The sequence below is a fragment of the Colossoma macropomum genome, unplaced genomic scaffold (genome assembly GCF_904425465.1).
Source record: "Colossoma macropomum unplaced genomic scaffold, Colossoma_macropomum, whole genome shotgun sequence".
NCBI classification, from domain to species: domain Eukaryota; kingdom Metazoa; phylum Chordata; class Actinopteri; order Characiformes; family Serrasalmidae; genus Colossoma; species Colossoma macropomum.
Window position 1 is genome coordinate 31,629,024 of NW_023494798.1, and position 24,383 is coordinate 31,653,406.

Here is a 24,383-nt window from a genome sequence, read left to right on the forward strand (position 1 = left end):
GTGTCCACTCACTGTCCACTCTATTAGACACTCCTACCTTGTCAGTCCTCCTTGTAGATGTAAAGTCAGAGACGATAGCTCATCTGCTAGTGCACAGTTTGTGTTGGTCATCCTCCAGCAGTGACACTGAGGTGTTTAACCTATATATATATATATATATATATTGCACTGTTTGTGTATCTGTGTGTGTGGAGACAGGAGCATTATCATAAGTGTTGGTGTCACTCCTCGAAGGCCCGTTAGTCACTGATAGTGATCAATTGCGCTCCCTGAATAATTTACCTTGAATTGCGAGTTCACATAACCGCCGGGCTTTCTGAACAGCTCCCTGTATCTCTTTCCACATGTGTGTCTGACCACAATTCTGCCTTTATGTATAAAGGCTACATCAAAAATTGTGAATTACATGCACTCAGGATTTTCTGCCTGATGTCTCATCTCTATTTGATGGCCATTTTATTGGTGTTGTGCTCCAGAGGTCAGCTCTGCTGACACTTGACTGGATAAGTACATGATTTAGTGATGGACTGAGGCCATAAAACTGGATTCATTTGCATTTTAAGGGTTTTAATATGTGTGGCCCCTTCAATAAACTGACACATTTGTCAAAGCACGATTCTCAGTCAGAATGTAAATCTTGAAGAGGTTAAAGAACAGACATCTTTGTCTCTCTTATTAGATAACAAAAAAATATATATATATATATATATATATAGATAGATAGATATATTTTATTTACTTTAATTAGTTCAAACTGAGGCCCCCAGTAAAAAAAACAATTTGGAAAAAAAAGATTTATTCAGTATTTAGTAAACATGTATTCAGACTTTATTCAGACTTTATTATGATCTATTTAAACCAAAGTCATTAATAAAGACAGTATTGAGCTAAGTTATACAAAGATCATAATTTATAGGGTACTTTTTATTGGGATCTGCTGTCCCATGTTTTCATGTCACTACTGAAACAGAAAGTTTTAGTTCATAGGCAGGGACTTATTTTAGCCATGCCTGTGCATTTTAGAGCAGGAAGTGAGGCTGCATCCCTGTCCCTCATGGCCACATGGTGAACAGTTAGATCCCACTGTTTTGAACTTAGTGTTTCCCAAAGTCTGAAAATCAGTGTGGAACGTTGAGAATCGTCACTACTGAAACACGTATGTTCTGTAATTCAATTTTTTTTCTGTTTTAATGAAAAATATGATGATTTTATGTGTGAACAGCTGTTCAAAGCTGTGTTTGCTGGTCATGTACTGGCTGCGTTTTTGAGTTCTGCTCAAAATTAGCTGAAATTGTCACAACCAAAACAGTCACTACTGAAACACTTGGTAAAGTTTCAGTAGTGTTATGATGGTTTTGGTAGTGACTAAATGAAAGGTTCAGTGGTTTGTTTTAATGAAATAAACATAATTAAGGTTTAGGGTCACTCAAAGCAAAAGCATTTTAGTCTAAAGTCCATGTCGGTTAAAAGTTTGAAATGTGTTTTGAGCTAATTTAGTAGGATGAACCAGATAAACAGACAGACAGACAGACAGACAGAGAGAGAGACAGACAGACATCATATGCAAAAGTTTGGGATCCCATGGTCAAATGACATGTTTTGTTGATTTTCTAAGTGAAAATAAGTTAACACACCCTCTGCAGAGAACACACTTCTGCAGGTTTTAATGCACAATTACTGTTTATTTGGTTTTTATTTTCACTTAGAAAATCAACATAACATCATTTGACCAGGTGTATTCAAACTTTTGCATTAACTGTATGTACACAAATAAATAGATAGATAGATAGATAGATAGATAGATAGATAGATAGATAGATGTAGAATTAGAAGACTTAAAGAATAATTGTAAATATGACAGTGAAGGTGAGGACAGACCTGAAGGCCCACCTCTCGCTTTTTTACTATTCTTCCACAAGCTGTAGTATCTACCTGACCATCCGGCAGGAGGGAGAGAGAAGGAGAGGGCTAAGACAAGGCTTGTTTGGATGAATTATTCACGCTCTGGTTGCTAGGATTGTGTCCACATTTGCTGGCTGGACGTGACAGCTGCGTCCTTTGGGTGTAGGGTTCTCCCTGGACCTGTATTGATTTGCCTGGAGTATATTTAGTTAATTAGAAAGCTGTATATTATCAGGGGATCCACCTCCACACCCATCAACCCCTCCGTCCTCCTCTTTTACCCACACTCAGCCAGGGGCAGGTGGACGGAGAAGCTCTAAGCCTTTGGCCTGAGGACACCCTGGTAGAATTTGGCTTGCATCAATTTAAAGAAACAGATATAGATGCTACAGTAGCAGAAAAAAAAGGAAAAGAATTATTTTTGGACTGATCTTAGGGGCAGGAAGCAGCGTCCAGACACACACCGTCTGAGGAGGTCGTCCAGACAAGCTCAAGTGAAGAATCTGTGAGCCGACTGTTTTTGTTTGTGTTTATTTTTACCCCCGAGGAAGATACAGCGCCTTAGTGTAATATCCTGAGTTTCTGCTGGACTTCAGTTAAATGGTCATTCTCTCTCGCACACCTGCTGAGGAAGTAAGCGTGGGTTGTCTGTTGAGGAGGAACAGTGAGCTGAATAGTTTTGGACTTCTTGCTGCATGTATGGATGAGAGTTTGCTGTGTGGAGGATGTATAAACGACGGGATTACGTTGAGCTCTATGAGAAGGATCAGGCCAAGTGGGCTCTTCTGAGGAACGTCAACACTGTCTTCAAACACAGTACTCTGCTGCCGGTAGGACCCCTGAGTATATAGCCACTACTGGAACAAAACCTATATCTCTCTTTGGTTACTGAGGTTAAGATTGAGGTTTGATTTAGAAAATGATTTTTAAGTTTGGGGCATTTTATTATTATAAAGATATTTATATAAATATAATGTGGGGCATATTATTATTATTGCATATAGGTATTTACATGTATAATTCAAAGGGGATGTACAGTACTGTGGAAACATTGTAGAAATTACAATTAAAAAGATACTGAATTGAGCTTATTTGCTTAAAACAGGGGTTGACAACATGTGGCACTGGAGCTGCATGCAGCTCTTTTACTGCCCTGTTGTGGCTCCACAGCTGAATTAGATTCGTAGGTTAAAAATAAAATAATCCTCCTTTACAGTAAAATAAAGCTCTGCTGATCGTTCAACACAGTTTTAACAATAAATGGTCTTAAACTCTGGAGTTAATGTAGAACTGCTAATTCACCCTTTAACACTGAAGGTTGGCGCACAGACTGCTGGTCACCATAGCGACACAGACAACAGTCTCGCCTAGCTAGTAGCTAACGAAACGGCAAAGAGAGATTTAAGACGAACATTGATAATTTGGAGACGAATGGACTTATTAGTGTTTATAATCACTCAGCTGGTTTCCTGATACGTTTAATCTGCAATGAGAAACTATCAAACACTTAAAACTCAAGAAGCTGAAGTCAGCTTCTCATTCTCCAGCTTCTTGTTTGAATTTCCTCGTTCCCGTGTCCCGGAACAGGAAAAATCTGAAAAAGACACTGGAGAATGAGAAGCTGATATCAGCTTCATAAAATAGCGAATGTTGAGAGACATTTTACAAGAAGCTATTAAACGTTTGGAAAGGTTTCCTGCTGGAGATGTGAGAAAAGCAGCTATAGTTGAGCTAAAGCCTAAAGCAGAGCAACGTAAGTCTGTGTTTTTGTTTATATTTTTAGCCTACACTAGAACATCAGTACATACTGAGACATGTTTACAGCCAAGATGTTAAAATGGACATAAATTGGACACAAAATGGCTCTTCTTAACATTTGGGTTGTGACCCTTGGTTTAGAAAAACACTAATATTAGAATAAACACAAATAACATTAATACAGTAAGTAGTGATTTTACAAATGTTTTGTTTAACTATTTTTCCATATTTCCATATGTATCTAATTAATACTTCATTAAATTATCAAGTGAGCTGGTGATGAAATTTAATAGATCCATGTTTGATGGCAAGAGGCGTCCAGGAGAAATCTGGAAACAAAGCTGGAACCAAAGCTTGTGACCTAGTTTGTTCTTCAAACTAGCTCATAAAATATCAGCTACCTTTTTTACAAAAAAAGCTCGTTACTTTTTACTGTATTTAGGTTTATTTGCGTTTATTTTAATAAAATATGGTGCTCTTACAAGCAAAACACACTTATTGGCCAGACAAATAGATTTAAATAATGTGGTTAGGTGCCTTAGAACCGTGCATAGTGTTATATTATTATTACAGCTATTTGCACATATGTAATACATGGAACATATTGCCAACCACATGTAGGTACTTACATATTGCTGCTGTTGGAACAAAACCTCGTAGGAGAAGGAAAAAACATACTTTACTTTTAATGTAAGTCAATGGAACCAGACTTATTTTAGTCTGTTCATCATGAAATTTACACACAATGTAAAGGGTAACAGGTGTTTTTAAATTTTGTCAAAAACTGAAAAACGTCAAAAATGGAGATGCAAGGTTTTCTTCCGACAACAGCGAGATATAGTTGTATGCAAAATTTTAAACACTCCAGAAGAAGTTACATTTTATAGTGCACAATTGTAGTGCACGATTTTTATTTATTTGCTAAATTTAACATAAAATTTGTGCCAAAACATTTGCACAGACCAGATTTTGTGTTAAATTCAGCAAACAAACAGCAGTTTAGGTTGTAGAGGACATGTCCTGACATAGAAAAAACAACACCATAATTACAGGAATCCCTCATGTGTTTGTGAATGGCTCCATGAACTGATTCGTTTGCAAAGAAGTCATTTACTTCCAGTAATGTGGCTGTGTTGTCTTGTGGCACTAATCTGGTCTGATTAAAGCAGTAAGCCACTTAAGGCTGTGCATTACAGTGATTTTACAAACAATACGACATACAAAATAACTGTTTTATTCATGATAATAGCAATGCGATTATTCCACCAAGCAATGCAGATCATTAAGGGTAGACAGTGGTGGCTGGGCGACATAATGGTTAGTGATTATTCCCAAATCAGCATAAATGATTTTAATAATTTTATACATCAGTAGTTAATTTATGTGTGTCTATTGAGTATTTTACATCAGCTTCTGACACCGCTCAGCCAATCAGATTTCAGAATCAGAACTGTCTGTTTGTTAGAGGGGATTTCCACCACTTTTTCAATATTTCTGTATAATTCAGTGGTTAAGAGGTAAACAAAGTCATTCAGAGTGATTTGATTCTCTGTTCTAGAGAACCTTACTTATTCAGAATTGTTCACAGTGGTGGTGATAGGAACCAGACGTCTGAAGAGTTTAATGCCTCTAAAATGGTTATGAAAATGCTGTCTGATGGCTCAGACATTGTTTTACAATAGTTTGAAAAGTTTTTTTAGGCCTATTTTATTTTTTAAATCTATTGATAGTGGAGAGGTACATGCAGGGTGTTGTTAGACAAAGTAGTCCCCAAAGAAAACTTCTTTTTTCAGATTTTTCACTATTTTACCATCATCAACATTCCATATAAAACCTCAGCAGACACATGTAGGTTCACTAGTGGTTTTGGTAGTAAATAATACCCTGGTTAATTTCTCTACAATGAACCATTTCATGTCAATGACGTCTCTTGATCTAGGGCGACTATGTATGGCTGGACCTGAAGACTGGGCGGGAGTTCGACGTCCCCATTGGAGCAGTGGTGAAGCTCTGTGACTCGGGTCAGATCCAGGTTCTGGATGATGAAGGCAATGTGAGTTATTTGTTTCCATATAAACCTCTCTGTTCTTACCCTTTTCTGTGAACTTTCCTTATAAGGTGTGAAATCTAATCTAATCTAATCTAATCTAAAGTGGCCAGTGAGTGGAAGTTCAGGGTAGGTGTTTCTAATAAAGTGGCCAGTGAGTGGAAGTTCAGGGTAGGTGTTTCTAATAAAGTGGCCAGTGAGTGGAAGTACAAGGCAGGTGTTTCTAATAAATTGGCCAGTTAGTTGAAGCTCAGGGTAGGTGTTTCTGATAAAGTGGCCAGTGAGTGGATGTACAAGTTACTAATGTACAAATTATTACATTTCACTCGCTCTTCTTTCAGGAACACTGGATCTCCCCTCAGAATGCCACCAACATTAAGCCGATGCACCCCACCTCTATCCACGGGGTGGAGGACATGATTCGGCTGGGGGACCTGAACGAGGCGGGGATCCTCCGTAACCTGCTGATCCGCTACAGAGAACACCTTATATATGTAGGTCCACTCACTTTTTTATCCAATCACATTTCCTCAGTGACAAGTTTTTTAAAAGTATAACACTTCAGTGTGTGAGCATTGAAGTGAGGCATTATATACTGTACATTTATATCATTAATCTAATATTGTGTTAACTTTCTCCCTATGATTTTTTTAATTGAACAAAATGGTTTTGTTTGTGCAGGACGTAGGACTGCGATTCAAATTAGCCAGTTTATGACTGACATAATTTCAACAGCAGGTCATAGTTTATCAGTTGCCAAACTACAGCTAAATGTGGTTGATGAATTTTAGCACATGTAAAGCTCCAAGTTTGTATATCGGTGCTGTCAGACCAAAATCTTGTATCTCCAAAATGGTAACAGGAGAAGGAAGAAACACACTTTACTTTTAATGTAAGTCAATGGAACCAGACTTTTTTCCAAGTCATTTTGAGCTGTTTCTTTTGTTCCATTCATCGTGTAATTCACACAATATATAAAGGACAGTAGGTATTTTCAAATTATGTCAAAACTGAAAAACAACAAAAATAGAGATACAAGGTTTTGCTGTGACAGCAGCGATATGTTGGATTTACATGTTGTTTTAGCGTATGATATAATTTGGGTTCTGCTAATTACCTCTAATGTTTCTTATTTTTCATCCGTTCCCTCTTTAGAAAAAGGTTTGTGTGCAAAATACTTCTTGGTATTTGGGGGGTCTGAAGTTGGCTGGCGATTCCAGCGTTGACTAACTGCTAACTGCTAACTTACTCACCTTAGCGGGACTGGTGCTGGCTTCAGTGACGCCAAAATGTTTGGTTCAACAATTCTTCTTTTGGAAATGTTCTAGTTTGGTATTGCGATCTTAATTGAGATCTTGCACATCTCCTCTAGTGTCTAAGTTTTTCAGAGGTATTGTGAACGTAGTTAAAGTGGCTGAGCTATGAAGGGCCAACAGGCTGAACCAATCTGCTACAGCACCACCCTGAGGCAGTGAGCAGTGCTGCATCATTAGTTAGTTAAGAATATTAAAGACAGAAGCTCACCGATTGTGGAGGAGGCTAAATAAAGGATTTTCCCTGAATTTGTATTTGAGTGTCTATTTTTCCCTAATGAACAGCATAATACATTTATTTTCAGAGACCCCCCAGAATTTTGAATTTGAGACATTCAGGGGGTCCAAGAGATTAATTAGGGGGTCCTGGGCCCCCCTGTATTTCGCACCTTGGTTATAACATGTTTTCATGCTAAATATATGAATACATTTGACTTTTTTTTGTAATTTCAACCATAATTCTGTTTTTGCGTTTACAGCCTTAACTGTTGTTTTTTAGTCAAACAAGCAGTGCCTCACATTGGCCACACTGGAAGACTGTGAGTTCGAACCCTGGCGATGCCGTGGCCAAGAATAGTTGCAAGATGTTTATAAAACCACAGATTTCCAGTGTCAGCTGATTCTGGCCTGTTCAGCTGATATCGACTGACTGACTAACCAATATATCAGGCTCTGTGCAAATGTTTTAGGCAGCTGATGAAATGGCAATTAAAAAGCTATTTATCTGGACAGTAAGTGTTTATTTGCTCAGAAAACATCGATTTTACAACAAATAATAATAATAATAATAGGTAATGCAATAATTTGTTACTTTATGTAGGCCAATTTAACCATTTCCAAACCTCTCCTTGAGAAATCATAGCATTATTGGTAAGTAGAAACATGTATTTCCTGAAGGAAACACAGAATGGTACTGCAGCTTAAATGGTTTCCACTTCCTGCTGGGTTGTTGCCATGGTGTTGCTGAGCTGGTGGTTGCTTTGGTTGCCTGCTGCCACCTTAAATTTCCTGCTACCTTAACTTCAATGCTACTTTAAATCATTGCTACCTTAAATCCACTTCCACCTTAAATGCACTGTCACCTTAGATCTCCCGCTTCCTTAAATCTGCTACCTTAAATCCAGTGCCACCTTAAATACACTGCTACCTAAAATCTCCTGCTACCTTAAAAGTATGTTTGTTTGATGTGTTATGTGTGGTGTGTTCAGTGTATGTGTGTGGTGTTTCTGTGGTGTGTCTGTGTGTGGTATGTGGTATGTTAGGTGTGTTTGCGGAGTGTGTGGTGTGTTGAGTGTGCGTGTTAGTGTATTTGTAACATCGTGACACAAGAAAAGTGCCAAAGCTTTTGCACTCTATTCATTCCCATGGGAAAAAATGATGCAAAATTCCATTGCTCCACGGAAACCATGCATCCCATCAAAAAGCTGTATACAAGCAGCAGAAAATCCAGCAGAAAAATAAGAATAATATAAAACGAACAGAGAACATTATGCAACCTTACCTACGGCTTAACAGATCAATACTTCATTTAATTACATCAAGTGTGCTGATGGTGGAATTTAATAAATCTGGCTGGAGGCGTCGAGGAGAAATCTAGAACCAAACTTTGTTCTTCAAAGTAGCTCACAATATATCAGCTACTTTGTTGAAAAAAAAAATCTTCTTACTTTTTAGTGCATTTATGTTTGTTTGCTTATCTTATTTGTTTATCTATTATAATGATCTTTGGTTACAAGGCAAAACCAAGATAAGTGGTTTTAAATAATGTGCCTGATGCTTCTGTGCAGATCTGTGGGACTTTAGTTTCATGCCTGGTTAATCAATCCTTTACAGTGCTGTCTGTGTTTATAATCTAGCATGTTTTTCTTTAGACATAAAAAATTGTTCTCTTTGACTTTGAACTGGAACACGTCCTCAGTCTTATTTCCTCACCTGCCGCTTAATCACTAGCTCTTTATCAGCTGTCCTTGGTCAACCCTCTCTGCTTGTGTTCTCTTCCCTCTGTCTCTTCCTTCATTAAGACAAACTGTGGAGGCAGGGTAAGTACAGCGCTGACCTCATGCATGGCTGCCCACCGTCCATCAGCTCGCTATGAGCGAGTGTGTTTGCGTTACACTGCTCCATTTCAGCATGGCTCCACCGCCCCGCCGTAACCGGACACTGAGATGTGAAAGCCGAGACAGCGTCCACTCTTTTCTCATTCGCTCATTCTTTCAGCTACTGTCCCTCATCCTCACACAGTGCTTGTGTAGAGTCATCAGCATGGCTGTGTAGGGCATTACACTGTATGCACTGACGTATGCACTCGTCTCACCTTCAGCTCTATGTATTACAAAGTAAATCCAGACTCAAAATGGATGTATGGAATAAATATCAAGCAACAAGTGTAAACTCATCTGTTTTGATGTCTGAATAGTTGTATGCAGAACATAAGAAAATAAACTAAGGTTGTTTGGAACAGCTTAAGAGTAAAGCAATAGTGTAGTGAATTACATTTACACCATTAGACCAAATGCAGTCAGTCAGCTGAAATAGAGTACTGTGCAAAAGTCAGAGACCATAAGTTCCAATCAAAACTGACAATAAGTACAAGTTACACATTTTTTTTTCAGCATCAGGAAAAAAAAAAAACATCTAAAAAAAAACATTACACAGAAACCTCAACAACTAAATATAATGTTTTCAGTGTTTAGTGTGTCACTCTTTACCTCTATTACAGCTTCTGTTCTTTTCAGGAGACTCACTTTCAGTATTTCAAAGAAATCTGCGGGGATATTTTTCCACACCTTCAAAGTTCTTATGGATTTCTTCTTAGAAGTTGGTTACACTTTCTGCAAGTAATCCCAATTCAGTGATGTTGAGGTCTGGACTCTGGGTGGTCAGTCTATTGTTCTGTGAACACCAGCTTCTTTGTTTGATAAGTAGTTAGATTAGATTTCTTTCGTTTTCATTGCATGTTTACCTACAGTGAAATTCAGGGGCACCACCTGAAAGGATGCATATATATATATATATATATATATATATATATATATATATATATATATATATATATATATATATATATACATGTGTGTAAAGATATAGAAATATATAGGTAATAGATATATATATATATACAGATATATATACATACATACATAAATGTACATATACATACACACACATACATTTATATATATATCCTCATACATATATATACATATATATACATAAATATATATATATCCTCATACATATACATATATACACATACCCACACATACACATATATAAAAACATCTTACACTCTCAGCAGAGTAGCTATTTTGCTGTAGAATTAATATTAATTTCCAGATGATGTATTGCAAGTTGTTGTACTTATCTACTTCCCCACACTTGCTCCGTTCCTCCACCATATGTGACAGATAATTGTAGACATGGTTCCAAGAGTTTTTCACTGCTTTGACAGCATACGTACTGCTTCTGTTACTTCCAAAGATCTAAAATCTAGAAGCATCAGTTCATAAAATATTCCTCCACATCTCAGATGGCCAGTTTTGGTGTTCTAGTGTAAATGTTCTTTCTTTTTTGTCTAGCACTTTTACTCATCAATGGCTTCTTGATCAGCTACACATCCTTTCAGACCCACAGCGCTGAGTCGTCTTCTCACAGTGGAAGGATGGACAGAAACACCAGTGGATGTTTTCAGATCTGAAGCAGCTTGATTTTCTCCTCTCTCTCAAAGATGAAAGCTTTAAGTGCTGTTTATCTGATGGGGCAGTTGTGGTGTCTACCAGGTTTTCCAATGTATTTTGCAAGTAATGGCCATTTTGACTGGAAATGAAATAAATAAAGAGTGCTCTCTGACTTCTGCGCAGTCATGTAGATACGATGCTGGAACAGTGTTTTGTGGATGGATGAGACCAAAATAGATCTTTTTGGTTTAAATGAGAAACGTAATGTTTGGAGAACGGAAAACACTGCGTCCCAGCATAAAAACCTTATCCAATCTGTGAAACATGGTGGTGGTAGTATCATCTACTATTAGCACTTTTAGGTTAATTTTCATAATATTCATATTCACAAACAATCACCACTGTAAGCTTCCATTATTTGTGTACTACATTAGCCTTGTGGCTCCAGTGCAAAACAAATGAAGCAACCTTTCAACACCAAAAAGTCTTATCTGATCGGGGAGTAAGAGAGGACTTGTGTAAATGAGTTTTTTCACCAAACTGTTCCTTAAACAACCAAACTTATTTATCCTCCTTTCTCCTGTTTAGACATACACAGGTTCGATCCTGGTGGCGGTGAACCCCTACCAGCTGCTCCCCATCTACACAGCTGACCAGATACGCCTCTACACCAACAAGAAAATCGGAGAGATGCCTCCTCACATCTTTGCCATCGCTGACAACTGTTACTTCAACATGCAGAGAAACAATAAAGACCAGTGCTGCATTATCAGGTCTGACTTTCTTCTCAGCCCTTTGTTAGTAAGCGCAGGTGTTACTGCAGCAGCTGTGGCTCTCAGAGCAAACGCTTTGGATGTGCGGTGTCCAGAATAATTACCGCTGTTTATCTGTGTTAATCTCTCTGTGTGTATTTTTAAACGTCCCTCTCAGCGGTGAGTCCGGGGCAGGGAAGACGGAGAGCACGAAGCTGATCCTGCAGTTTCTGGCAGCCATCAGTGGTCAGCACTCCTGGATTGAGCAGCAGGTGCTGGAGGCCAACCCCATACTAGAGGGTGAGAACTTAGCATGAGCCACAGTGTTTTTACAGAGATGCGTGACAGAAGCGGCTGGGTGTTGAAATTCAGTACGTCTATAGTTCTAACTGGATTAGTTCGATATTACCTAGTATTGAAAAATTCTATATCCTTGCAATGCGCAAGTAGTCAATCTTAGCGTATGTGAGCCAATGAGCACATTTTGGCTGTGTAAATGACATTCTGCATGTGTGATATTGATGTCAGCGCTTCTTGATTAGTCTGTAATTCATTGCAGTAAATAAATATACATACTTTCAGCACCTGTCACTGATTTCCGGTTTAAGCCATATTAGGGCTGCTCGATTATGGCAAAAATCATAATCACGATTATTTTGGTCAGTATTGAGATCATGATTTCCTGTCTGACAGTAGATTTCCTTGAACTTTAGATATAATGTAACAGAAAAACAAATAAAAAAATAAATGTGAAAAACTGATTGTAACCCCTCCTAATTATTGAGTTCAGGTGTTTCAGTGTATGTATATATATATATATATATATATATATATATATAAAAGAAATCAACTATTTTGTAGTGCACTATTAAATATATATAAAATAAATAAAAATAAATTACACCAAAAATAAATTTGATGAGTTTAAGGGAGGGGTAAAGGGGGACCGCTGTAAATGGGAGGGATACACAGGGATTATAACACAAGACTAAATGAGGGCATCATTGCAAAATGGAATAAGGCACAATAATCATTTTATCTTTATCTTGTTTTCATAATTGATGGAAGCCAAAATTCCAATGGCAATTAATCGCCCAGCCCTGAGCCATACCCAGTTTGTAATTTGAAAAAAAAATCATTGAGGAATCGGTACTGAACTCAGTGTACTGGTATCAGAGATGTTTGAACTCCATATTCTGCACATGCAGTTCAGTGTAATTCACCAAAAAAGATGCAAACAAAATAATCATAAAGGAAAGAGCATTGAAAAAGAGAAACAGGCAAATGAAAGCCAATGTAAATTAATGAGGTGCATTTTTGTGGCTGTTTTTTTTTAAAACACTCAGCATATGATGAGAAAGTGAAGAATCGTTGTAGCATAAAATAGAAAGCTGCTTTATTACATTTCTTATGTTTAACTGCAGACATATCCAGCTTTAGCATAGCGTAGCTTTAGATGAGTCTTTTAGACAACTCTAATAATTATAGTTGAAGATGCAAACCTTTATAACAACAGACTAAAATAAAAGAAAAAAGAAACTGGAGCAGTGTAACAATGCAAGAACATGCATGATGTCGTCCTTTCTGCTTGTACAGGTTTAGCATATAGGATAGTGCTTTACTGCTCCCTCATGCCCTCACCATATTGCTAGTTACCTTCCTAAGCTGTGTCAGGTGTATTAGAGCAGGCGATGCAGCTCACCAATGCTGGGACCGAGAACCGTTGTATAACTGACCATAGGAGAGTCCATGATGAGTTACTGACAGGACTGTGGGACACTGAGATTTGTTTTTTCGACAGCCTTTGGAAATGCCAAGACCATCCGCAATGACAACTCCAGCCGATTTGGGAAATACATTGACATCCATTTCAACAAAAGAGGGGCTATAGAGGGGGCCAAAATCGAGCAGTACCTGCTGGAGAAGTCCAGAGTGTGTCGACAGGTAAGGAAACGTGTTAGTTTAGAGATATATGTGTCTACAAGCAGCCCTGGGGGCCACAGCAGTGCACGCTGTACTGGTTTCACTGCTCTGACGCATCAGATCGATGATGGGACTTGGCTGGATGGCTGTCTTTTCCTGTCTTTTTTATATTTGCCTCTCTCTCTCCCTCTCTCTCTCTCTCTCTCTCTCTCTCTCGACTAGGCCCGAGATGAGAGGAACTATCATATTTTCTACTGCATGCTGAAGGGGATGACTCCAGAGCAGAAGAAGAAGCTCGGCCTGGGAAAAGCTACAGACTACACTTACCTCACTATTGTGAGTGAAGATGATGATACTACTTCATAATAATGTGTAATTATTACACAAACAGTTACATGTAGATACCACACATTACAACTACATATAGATACTTTTAAATGTATACATATATGCACACACATATATGTATATAGTGTAGTATTTATATGCAAGTGTTTATAATTTATGCACACATATAATTTTAACACATATTGTCACAGTCCAAAGAAAAACAAGCATCTCCAGAATGGTAACTTTACAAAACCCTCTTAACTTTTAATGTAAGTTAATGTGAAGAGGTTTCACTCCAAGTAATGAACATTTCTTTTGGGCCCTTCATTATGAAAGTTTCACAACGTAAAGTGCAGCTGCTATGTTTTAAATAATGAAGAAAAATTAAAAATCGGCAAAAATGGAGATTTTTTTTTGGACAGCGATGAAATGTAAGTATTTATATGTAAAAATTAAATGTATTATAAATGTATGTATGTATAAATGCATATAGTTGTATTATTATAAAATGTATTTATATATATAGCAGTTTTGGACCGCAGCTGACAAATTATGTGAAACAAAGGAAAAAAAAAAAGACAGAAATGGAGACAACGATGATATATAAGTGTAATAAAAATAGATCCAGTATGTATTATATCTACATCCCGACCCTCAGCAATGGTCATGAGCTGTGGGTAATGACCACATGAATGAGGTTGCGAATACAAGCGGCGGACATGAGCTTTCTCCGCAGGGTGGCGGGCTACACTCTACTCCAAAGGGTGAGGACCTCGGTCATCCAGGAGGAGCTCGGAGTAGAGCCACTACTCCTCCGCATTGAGAGGAGCCAGTTGAGGTGGTTCGGGCATCTGATATGGATGCCCCCTGGACGCCTCCCGGTGGGGGTGTACCAGGCATGGCCTACTGGGACAAGACCCTGGGGTCGTTCTAGGACCCACTGGAAGGATTATATCTACAAGTTTGCCTGGGAGCAGCTTGGGGTCCCTGGGAATGAGCTAGAGGAAGTTGCGGGAGACAGGGTCGTCTGGGATTCTCTGCCCTCCCAACAGCTACCGTGACTCTATCTGGACTAAGCAGTTAATAATAATGATGAAGATGATGTATTATATATGTGTACCTATTAATGTACCTATTAATGTAATCATAATTGTGTTATATATTTAATATTACATTTAGTAATAATAATACATTTATTATATTAATGTCATTGTTTTATTGTTATAATAGTTTTATTTATATTTGATTACAACTACAAAATTCGATGAAATATAAGTAAAACAAGTCACCCATCCAAACAAGTAGCCACGTTAGGGATAGTTTAGCTCCCATTTTATAACATTTATCTTATATTTTCCATCTGACATCAATTCAGGGAAACTGCACGGTGTGTGATGGACGTGATGACCAGAAGGAGTACTCTAACATTCGCTCAGCCATGAAGGTGCTCATGTTCACAGACACAGAGAACTGGGAGATCTCCAAGTTGCTGGCCTCTATTCTGCACATGGGCAACCTCAACTACGAAGGTCAGACACAGACAGTAGCTGTCACGCCTGTAGAAACTCCTCTCTTGTGCTTCCGTTCAGCGTCCACTTTAGGAGCTCCACTTACCTTATAAGGTCAGTGGTCACTAACTCTTCTCCTGAACTGCAGAGCTCAGTTCCAGCCTGTATCTAACATCCTGCCCCACCTTCTGAAAAGGGTTCATTAGCTGGAGCAGGTGTGGCAGATGGTGGTTGGAATGAGACTCTGAAGGCAGGTAGATCTCCAGGACCAGGGTTGGTGACCACTATGTAAGTGTACAGTTACAGACTGTAGCCCATCTGTTGCTGCAGTCATCAGCTACCCCTCATAATTGGTCAGTTTCTGACCACAGAAATACTATGAGTCATGTTAATGATGGTTAATGATGATGATATATTATGTATATGTACCTATTAATGTACCCATGAATGTAATCATAATTATGTTATATTACATAATTATGTAATAATTATATAGAGAAGAGTGGTCTCTTGCACAGTACTGTAAGTGCACTCACTGTCCATTTGATGTCCACAGCTTCCTTGTACTTCTACTCACTGGGCACTTCGTGAGCTCCACCTACCTTATAGGTCTACTATAAATGTGTGCAATTTCAGAATGTAGTCCACTGCTAGATTGAGAGTGGTCCACCACCCAGAAATATCCAGCCAAGAGTGGTTTTGAGGTCAGAAACTGACCACTGATGAATGATCAGAGGATAATTAACACCAATTGTGCATCTGCAGATGGGCTGCAGTTTCTAATTGTATACCAGCAAGCAAGGTGGAGCTACAAGAGACATATTTTTGATAGTGTATATTATAATAAATGCAGTGAATATAAGCTGATAATTATTTTTTTTTACTCCTCAGCCCGCACATATGATAACCTGGATGCCTGTGAGGTGGTGCGCTGTGCTGATCTGGCCACTGCTGCAAAGTTGTTGGAGGTAACATGATCAAAATGCAGATTCAGAATTGTGTTTAGATTCTGCATATGACTGTATTTGTGCTTTGTATTTTACCATGTTAGCTGTGCTAGATAGCCTGGAATCAATAATCATTATAATGTTCAGGTTAGGCACCATATTTGTTGGAATAATAAACTAAATGCTCCTGTTACAGTGACTGTGCTTATGAATGAGTGATATATGGTGTTTGTCAGGCGGTTATTGTAAGAGTAGAATCAGGAATAAGAAGGTTATATAAGCTGACTAGCCCTTCAGGTGAGCAACAGGTCAGTGAACGTCCTGACACGAGAGAGACAGGAGAGACTCTACTGCAGGATATCAGGACTGAGAGAGAAGGCAGAGTGCCATCTAGTGACAGAGTAGTAAAGGCACACTTAATTTGTTTTTTTTGTTTTTTTTTCAAAATTTCAAGCATTGGATTAACAAGAAATGATGAATGATAAATGATATACTGTAATTATCTATTTCCAGGCATCTTATGTTAACTGTCTTGAGATTTGATCACTACTTCTGAAGTATAGTAAATAATCAATAAAAATGAAGAAATGTTTGATGTGTCTATAATAAACTGTATATAATTCCATGGTGACTGAGAGAGCTGTAGAACATCAAGAATGAAATTAGCTAATGTCCAGAAATCTGTCAGACATGATGATCAAATCTCAAAGCAGGTAACTTGATGTAAAGTGTCCATAAATAGATCATCCTCATGGTGTTCCCCAGGGGTCAGTTTTGGGTCCCCTTCTTTTTTTGCCATGTATCTTCTCCCCTTGGGATGTAGTATTGATTTACGTTGTTACACAGACACTTGGCAGCTCTATATATCTACCTTGCCTACAGCTGCTTCTCTGGGTTTTCTCTTTTATATTGTCTTTCAGAGATAAAAAAAAAATGGATGACAATTTTGTTGATGCTTAACTCAAACCTGAGGTTCTTTTAACAGGATGTAAATCTACAATATCTCAATTGTATCTAAATATCTAAATTTGTCCTCTATAACTTTACCTTCTGGACTCTTTTTCCTCTCTTCCTTTATGTTGTATATGCATTATTGTTATAGCCTGTATATATGTATATAGCCTGGTTTCATTGAGGTATTGAAAGATGCCTGTAAATGAACTGATTATTATTATTATTATTATTATTATTATTATTATTATTATTATTATTATTGTAATGCATATTGGATCCAATATTTCTGAAATTGTTTAATTGCTGTTTTTACCAACAGGTCGACTCTAAGGACCTGATGAACTGCCTGACCAGTCGCACCATAATCACACGAGGGGAGACAGTGTCCACTCCTCTGAGCATGGAGCAGGCCTTGGATGTTCGAGACGCCTTTGTAAAGGTAAAACTTACCTTCTGTTCAGACACATCTGACCAAATCGGAGTTTATACAAAAATAAAAAATGTTCAGAATGTGATATAATGTAAACATACAGCCTATATTTATTCTGATAACATTACTGATCGTTTTTTTCTCTGTCATAGGGAATATATGGACGCCTGTTTGTGTGGATTGTCGAAAAGATTAATGCAGCAATCTACAAGCCTCCATCCCATGATCTTAAAGCGGTCCGCAGGTCCATCGGCCTGCTGGACATCTTTGGCTTTGAGAACTTTACAGTCAACAGGTCATTATCGCCTTTATCCAAAGTGCTCAGCGACATAGCTCAGTCAATCAACTCGATTTTAGTGACCAAGTTAGCCGAAGCAGTGATAGTGTATTAGATCTTTTAATTCCCAGTAAATAACACTTAGCGTAGCTTTAAAAATGTGTCTTTACTTTCATTACACTTTTTTTTAACATTATTGTTGCTTCCTTCCTGTCTAGCTTTGAGCAGCTGTGTATAAACTTCGCTAATGAGAACCTGCAGCAGTTCTTTGTTCGTCACGTCTTCAAGCTGGAGCAGGAGGAGTACAACCTGGAGAACATCAGCTGGCAGCACATCGAGTTCACCGACAACCAGGACGCCCTGGACATGATCGCCATCAAACCCATGAACATCATCTCCCTCATCGACGAGGAGAGCAAGTTCCCCAAGGTCAGAGAGAGAGAGAGCTTGTTGTTGTTGTTGTTGTTGTTGCTGCAACAAGAACAGTGATACTAAAGTCAAGCCCATAAATGTTTGGACGTCCATAAAATGATTGTTTTTGTACTATTGTATTCATCTCTCAATATGAAGAGCAGTCACTTCCAGTGAAACAAGTCATCATTAGGCTGAACATTCCAAACAAACCTATTAGAGAGACAGCACAGAACATTAATAGCGGCCAAATCAACGATTTGGTACATTCTTTAAGAAAGGAAGGCACTGGTGAGCTCAGCAACACCAAAAGGCCCAGAAGACCATAAGAAGCAACTATGGAGGAAGACAGAAGAATTCTTTCCCTGGGGAGGAAGGTTAGATGAAGGACACCCTCCAGGAGGTCAGCACATCTGTGTCAAAGTCAACAACCAAGAGAAAAATTCAGCAGAGTAAAATACACAAGATGTAAACCATTTGTAAGCCTCAAAAACAGGAAGATCAGATTTGAGTTTACCAAAAAACATCTAAAAAAGCATGTACAGTTCTGGAACAACGTCTTATGGACAGAAGAGACATGTACCAGAATGATGGGAAGAGAAGATTATGGATAAGGGGAGGAACTGCTCATGATCCAAAGCATACCGCCTCATCTGTCAAGCATGGTGGAGGTAGTGTTGGTACTGCTGTTCAACTGATTTGGTTGTAAATACTCTCAGAAGAAAGCTGCAAATCTGCACTTTGAGCTCTTATTCATTATCTAATTTAAGCTCCAGTATGCTGTGGTAGGCAGCTAAAATAACTTTGTCGGCGTCCAAATATTTACGGACCTGACTGTATTTAATAGTAATGCATTAGTGAGTCACTTAGCCAGATTTATTCATTTATTCACTTATTCACAGGGTGAACAAGCCGACAGGTAAAAGGAAAAATCATCGGGGCTTTTAGGTTCTGAAGCCAAATCTGTTCACCTCTTAGAAATTTATGAGAGAGTGAGGAAGAGCAGGACAGAAATAGAGGGAGAGATATTTTATTTAGTTTCACTCTCAGTTTCACTCTGTTTTCCCTCTGGTGCTCTTCAGGGCACAGACACCACCATGCTGAACAAGCTGAACTCCCAACACAAACTCAACACCAACTACATCCCCCCGAAAAACACCTACGAGACCCAGTTTGGAATCCAGCACTTCGCCGGCATCGTCTACTACGAGACGCGAGGTCAGGAACAGATTGGTTAAAGTCCATGTTCTCAGTGCAGCATCCTACACAGAAACTAGCATAATGGTTTTGTTTTAATGGGCCCATGTCTTAAACTTTTCTTAGATTTTTTGCCATGTGGTCTGCTCGTGATGTTTGTGCATTTTTATGTACATTTTTATGTCATAAATCATTTCTATAGGACCACTTTCCAACCCCTTTATCCCTAAGAATTAATCAGGCTGTTTTAGTTATTGGGCCTTTAAGACTGATATATTTAAATGAGCTCTGTTCTGGTGGATAGATAGATAGATAGATAGATAGATAGATAGATAGATAGATAGATAGATAGATAGATAGATAGATAGATAGATAGATAGATAGATAGATAGATAGATAGATAGATAGATAGATAGATAGATAGATAGGTAGGTAGGTAGGTAGGTAGGTAGGTAGGTGGGTGCTGTTATTGCACTTGTACAAAGCACAGTAAAGAGCAAAACAAGGGCAAACTGAACAGGAGCAAAGTATTGTCTTACAGTATTTACAGATGCATAAATAGAAAGTAAGGATAAATAATAGAATAAAATAAAAATATACTAAAAACAATAAAAATAATGTGCAGTACAAAAATAAGAAATAAATTGCATAAATATTATGCAGTTGACAGTGCAGTGGTGCACGTCCCCTCTGGTGAATGAAGAAGTGACTATGTACTGTAAACGATAACCAGTGTTAACAGTTGTGCAATATGACATTTATAGATGAATAAACAAAGTGACAGTGCAATGTGCAATATTTGTGGACAAGTAAACAAAGTGGCAGTGGAGAGACGTAGTAATGTCCAGTTGGTGCCCAGTGAGCCTGTCCTGTCAGTGGCTCAGTATAAAGTAATGTCCCGGCACAGCGACGAGGTTCTGTACAGTGCGATCACTGTTGGTACAAATGATCTCCTGTACTGTTCCTCACTACAGCAGAGCTGAATGAGTCTGTTGCTGAAGGTGCTCCGCTGTCTGACCAGTAGGTCAGGATAGCAGTGAGTTTATTAAGTGACCTCCTTTCAACCACCACCTCAAAACCATCCAGTGAGCATCCCAAGACAGAGCCAGCCTTCTTGATCAGTTTGTTGAGCTTATTTGCATCTCCCCCTCCTCTCTGCAAAGAAGACAGCACCCACAACAACAGACTGATTGGCTGCCCTGTACTGTATCTCATTAAAAAGCATTCCTGGCTGAAACAACCCTTATAGCTTCATTGTGAATGGCTTAGTTAAACTGCTATAGGCTGAAAAGGTGGCTATTTGTAAACACACAGATTTTTCATGACATCACAAAAACGATGACTTCTAAACAGGCTGTTTTTGGACTGTATGGCAGAGTGAAAGTAGAATTTGGAACTTTAAAAACAAGATTGTTTTTTGATTGAAACAATGATTGAAACATTGTTTTTCCATGATATGGGCCTTCAAAGTGTTTTAAGGTGTAAAGCGAGCGATGAGGCTCTAAACTGATTCTCTGTGATGAATAATGTCTGCAGGTTTTCTAGAGAAGAACAGAGACACCCTTCATGGTGACATCATTCAGCTCGTCCACTCTTCGAAGAACAAGTTCATTAAGCAGATCTTCCAGGCTGACGTGGCCATGGTAATGCGCTCTGTTCTGTATGTTACTCTGACTATTGTTTTTACTCAGCTTGATTCTCCTTCCAGGTCTTTGTCAGTGTGGATGTTAAAGCCAATCGGAATGTTTGCAGAAAGTGTATGTAAGTCGATGAAAGACAACCTCCTCAGTTCACATAAGATCTTAGAAATACGTCTAAAAATTGATTAACGACACTAATTCAAGACTTTACTGTTTGCCTGCTGAAAAAATAAGTCCTGTTAAGAACGTATGGATTTGGAGGCGCCTCCAGCTGTTCTCTGCTGTTTTTAGCCCTTATGGATCGTTCTGATGAATCGGTTCCAAGTCAGAATTCAAAACACATCTCAGACTTTTAACTGACTTAGACTAAAATCTGTTTACTTTGAGTGACTCTTTACCTTAATTATGTGTATTCTGTTTGACTGAACATTCCCTTTTGTCACTACCAAAACACTGAACACTACCGAAACTTTACCAAGTGTTTCAGCAGTGACTGTTTCGGTGCTGACAATTTTAGCTCTTTCTGAGTAGAACTCAAAGATGCTTACCATTACATGACTAGCAAACACAGCTTTGAACAGCTGTACACACATAAAACCATAATATGTTTCATTAAAACACAAAAAGTTACTTAATTGCAGAAAATGTGTGTTTCAGTAGTGACAATTCTTAATGTTCCACACTAATTTACAGACTTTGGCACATTAACTTCAAAACAATGGGATCTAACTGCTCACCATGTTTTTTAATTTATTTAAAAAGAAAAGCTCATCATAAATCTAAATCTTTCAGCTTCACTTTAAAAGAAATCAATTGGAATAATTTAGCTGATTAGGTCTGAATACTTAATTGTTTTTTTACACAGTTTTTTCCATTGTGGCACTGCTGTTTGAGCTAATTTGACAGAATGGTCCTACTATCACCAAAATATTTACGTTTTCTGTACAGGATGTAAAAAAAAATGATTAAATAACACTGAACCGATTTAGTTTCATGTTTATAAATATATGCCTCTAACTGTACGTGCGTTACCTCTGCTGTGGATTTCCAGGCACTTAATGATGAAAAAAGGCTACTTGAGTGCTAATAGTGCCCCCTTGTGGTAAATTTGAATTATTACTGAAACAAAGAATGTGTATTTCACAACACAAACATTAAAACATTTTTTTTCTGCAGTTAAAATGACAGTTCGTTCCATTGATATTTATACATTTTAGAGTCATTCCAAGTTGTTCATCTCCTTTGTGTGATTTGCAACATTTATAGCACCGGTGCTAAATGCTCAAAAAGTTTATGTACAGACCTGAACAGTGTTTTCTGCACTAAATGATGACTGAGGAGGTCATTTTAACTGTTTAATGTCTTTTTAGAGGTGTTCTCAGTGTTCTGATGGGTTTTCTCTCTGTCTGTGTGACGTGTCTCAGTTTCTGTGTGGTTATGTGCCTGGTGGTACGCTCGGTCAGCCGGGCACGCCTCCTCTGAAGGTAAAGCAAACAGAAAACCTCCAGCCCGTCCCTCTAACTCCACAGCCCTCCTGCCATTTTGTCCATTGTGACAGTTTATTGTTTTCCAGCATCCCAACCAGCATCACTCATCATTCACTGAACACTAACCTCACCGAGAAAACAGCCTCCATCCCAGAGCAGTGACATCACCTCCTGTTTCCTGTTGTCTTTAACCTGCAGTTTTGCACTTCTGTGCTGAACCAGATAGTATTTGCTGAAATAGCAAACATGTTTATTTATTTATTTATGATGTGGCACAGTAATTGTCTTTGTGTTCAGTCTGGATTAGAGTTCATACAAGCATGAAGAGCACAGAAGTGAACAACTCCATTCCATTCAGAGAGAAGTACAACCCCATTTCCAAAAAAGATGGGATGCTGTGCAGAATGTAAATAAAATAACAATGCAATGATATGCAAATCATGTAAACCATTTCTATAAAAGAAAATAATACAAAGACAACATATCAGATGTTGAAACTGAGAAATTTTATTGTTTTTTGAAAAATATATGCCCATTTTGAATTTGATGCCAACAACACATTCCAAAAAAGTTGGGGGCATGTTTACCACTGTGTTTCATCACCTCTTCTTTTAACAACACTGAGGAGACCGACTGCTGTAGTTTTGAAAGTGAAATGTTTTCCCATTATTGTTTGATATTGGATTTCAGCTGCTCATCAGTTCAGGGTCTCCTTTGTTGTATTTTTCATTACATGATGCACCAAATGTTTTCAGTGGTGACAGGTCTGGACTGCAGGCAGGTCAATTTAGCACCCAGACTCTTTTAATATGGAGCAATCCTGTTGTAATACATGCAGAATGTGGCTTGTTGAAATAATCAAGGCCTTCCCTGAAAAAGACGTTGTCTGTATGGCAGCATATGTTGCCAAAACATGTATATATCGTTCAGCATTAATGGTGCCCTCACAGATGTGCACGTCAACCATGCCATGTGCACTAATGCACCCCTATACCATCATGAATACTGGCTTTTGATCTGTGCAGTGATAACAAGCTGAGTGGTCTTTAACCCGGAGGACACAGCGTCCATGATTTACATAAAGAATTTCAAATGTTGACTCGTAGGACCACAGGACACTTTTCCATATCCTCTCAGTCCATTTTAAGTGAGCTCGGGCCCAGAGAAGGTGGCAGAGTTTCTGGATCCTGTTTATATTTGGTTGCTTCTTTGTGTTTTACAGTTTTAACTTGCATTTATGGATGCAGTGATGAACTGTGTTCACAGACAGTGGTTTTTAGAAGTGTTTCTGAGCCCATGCAGTGATTTCCACTACAGAATCATGTCTATTTTTAATGCAGTGCTGTCTGAGGGCCCAAAGATCACAGCCAGCAAATACTGGTTTTCAGCCTTGTCTCTTGCATACAGAGATTTCTCCAGATTCTCTGAATCTTTTAATGATATTATGTACCGTAGATGATGAAAAGCAAAAGTTCTTTGCTGTTTTACATTGTGAAACATTATTCTTAAATTGTTGCACTCTCTGAGATGCTCTTTTTATACCCAATCATGTTACTGCCAGTCAACCACCAGGTTTTTCTTTTAGCATTACACAACTTTACTTTTCTTTTGTTGTCCCTGTCTCAACTTTTTTGGAACATGTTGTTGGCATCAAATTCAAAATGGGCATATATATTTTTTAAAAAACACTAAAATGTTGTCTTTGTACTATTTTCAATGAAATGTAGGGTTTAGATGATTTGCTTATCATTGCATGTTGTTTTTATTTGCATTTTGCACAGCATCCCAACTTTTTTTTGGAAATGGGGTTATAGATCCATTTCACAGTGG

The 24,383-nt window shown here is 38.3% G+C and overlaps 1 protein-coding gene across 1 annotated transcript in view; it reads left to right on the forward strand.

Annotated features, from left to right (window-relative positions):
* Positions 1 to 2,454: 2,454 nt before the first annotated feature.
* myo7aa (myosin VIIAa) overlaps positions 2,455 to 24,383 on the forward strand; it is a 69,583-nt gene continuing 47,654 nt past the window's right edge. Inside the window, 14 exon segments of the mRNA XM_036584922.1 lie at positions 2,455 to 2,732; positions 5,600 to 5,713; positions 6,049 to 6,201; positions 11,286 to 11,470; positions 11,628 to 11,749; positions 13,251 to 13,393; positions 13,595 to 13,708; positions 15,078 to 15,231; positions 16,102 to 16,178; positions 17,431 to 17,550; positions 17,694 to 17,836; positions 18,037 to 18,247; positions 19,312 to 19,447; positions 20,963 to 21,069. Coding sequence (XP_036440815.1) covers positions 2,628 to 2,732; positions 5,600 to 5,713; positions 6,049 to 6,201; positions 11,286 to 11,470; positions 11,628 to 11,749; positions 13,251 to 13,393; positions 13,595 to 13,708; positions 15,078 to 15,231; positions 16,102 to 16,178; positions 17,431 to 17,550; positions 17,694 to 17,836; positions 18,037 to 18,247; positions 19,312 to 19,447; positions 20,963 to 21,069 — 1,884 coding nt within the window. The 5' untranslated portion in view covers positions 2,455 to 2,627.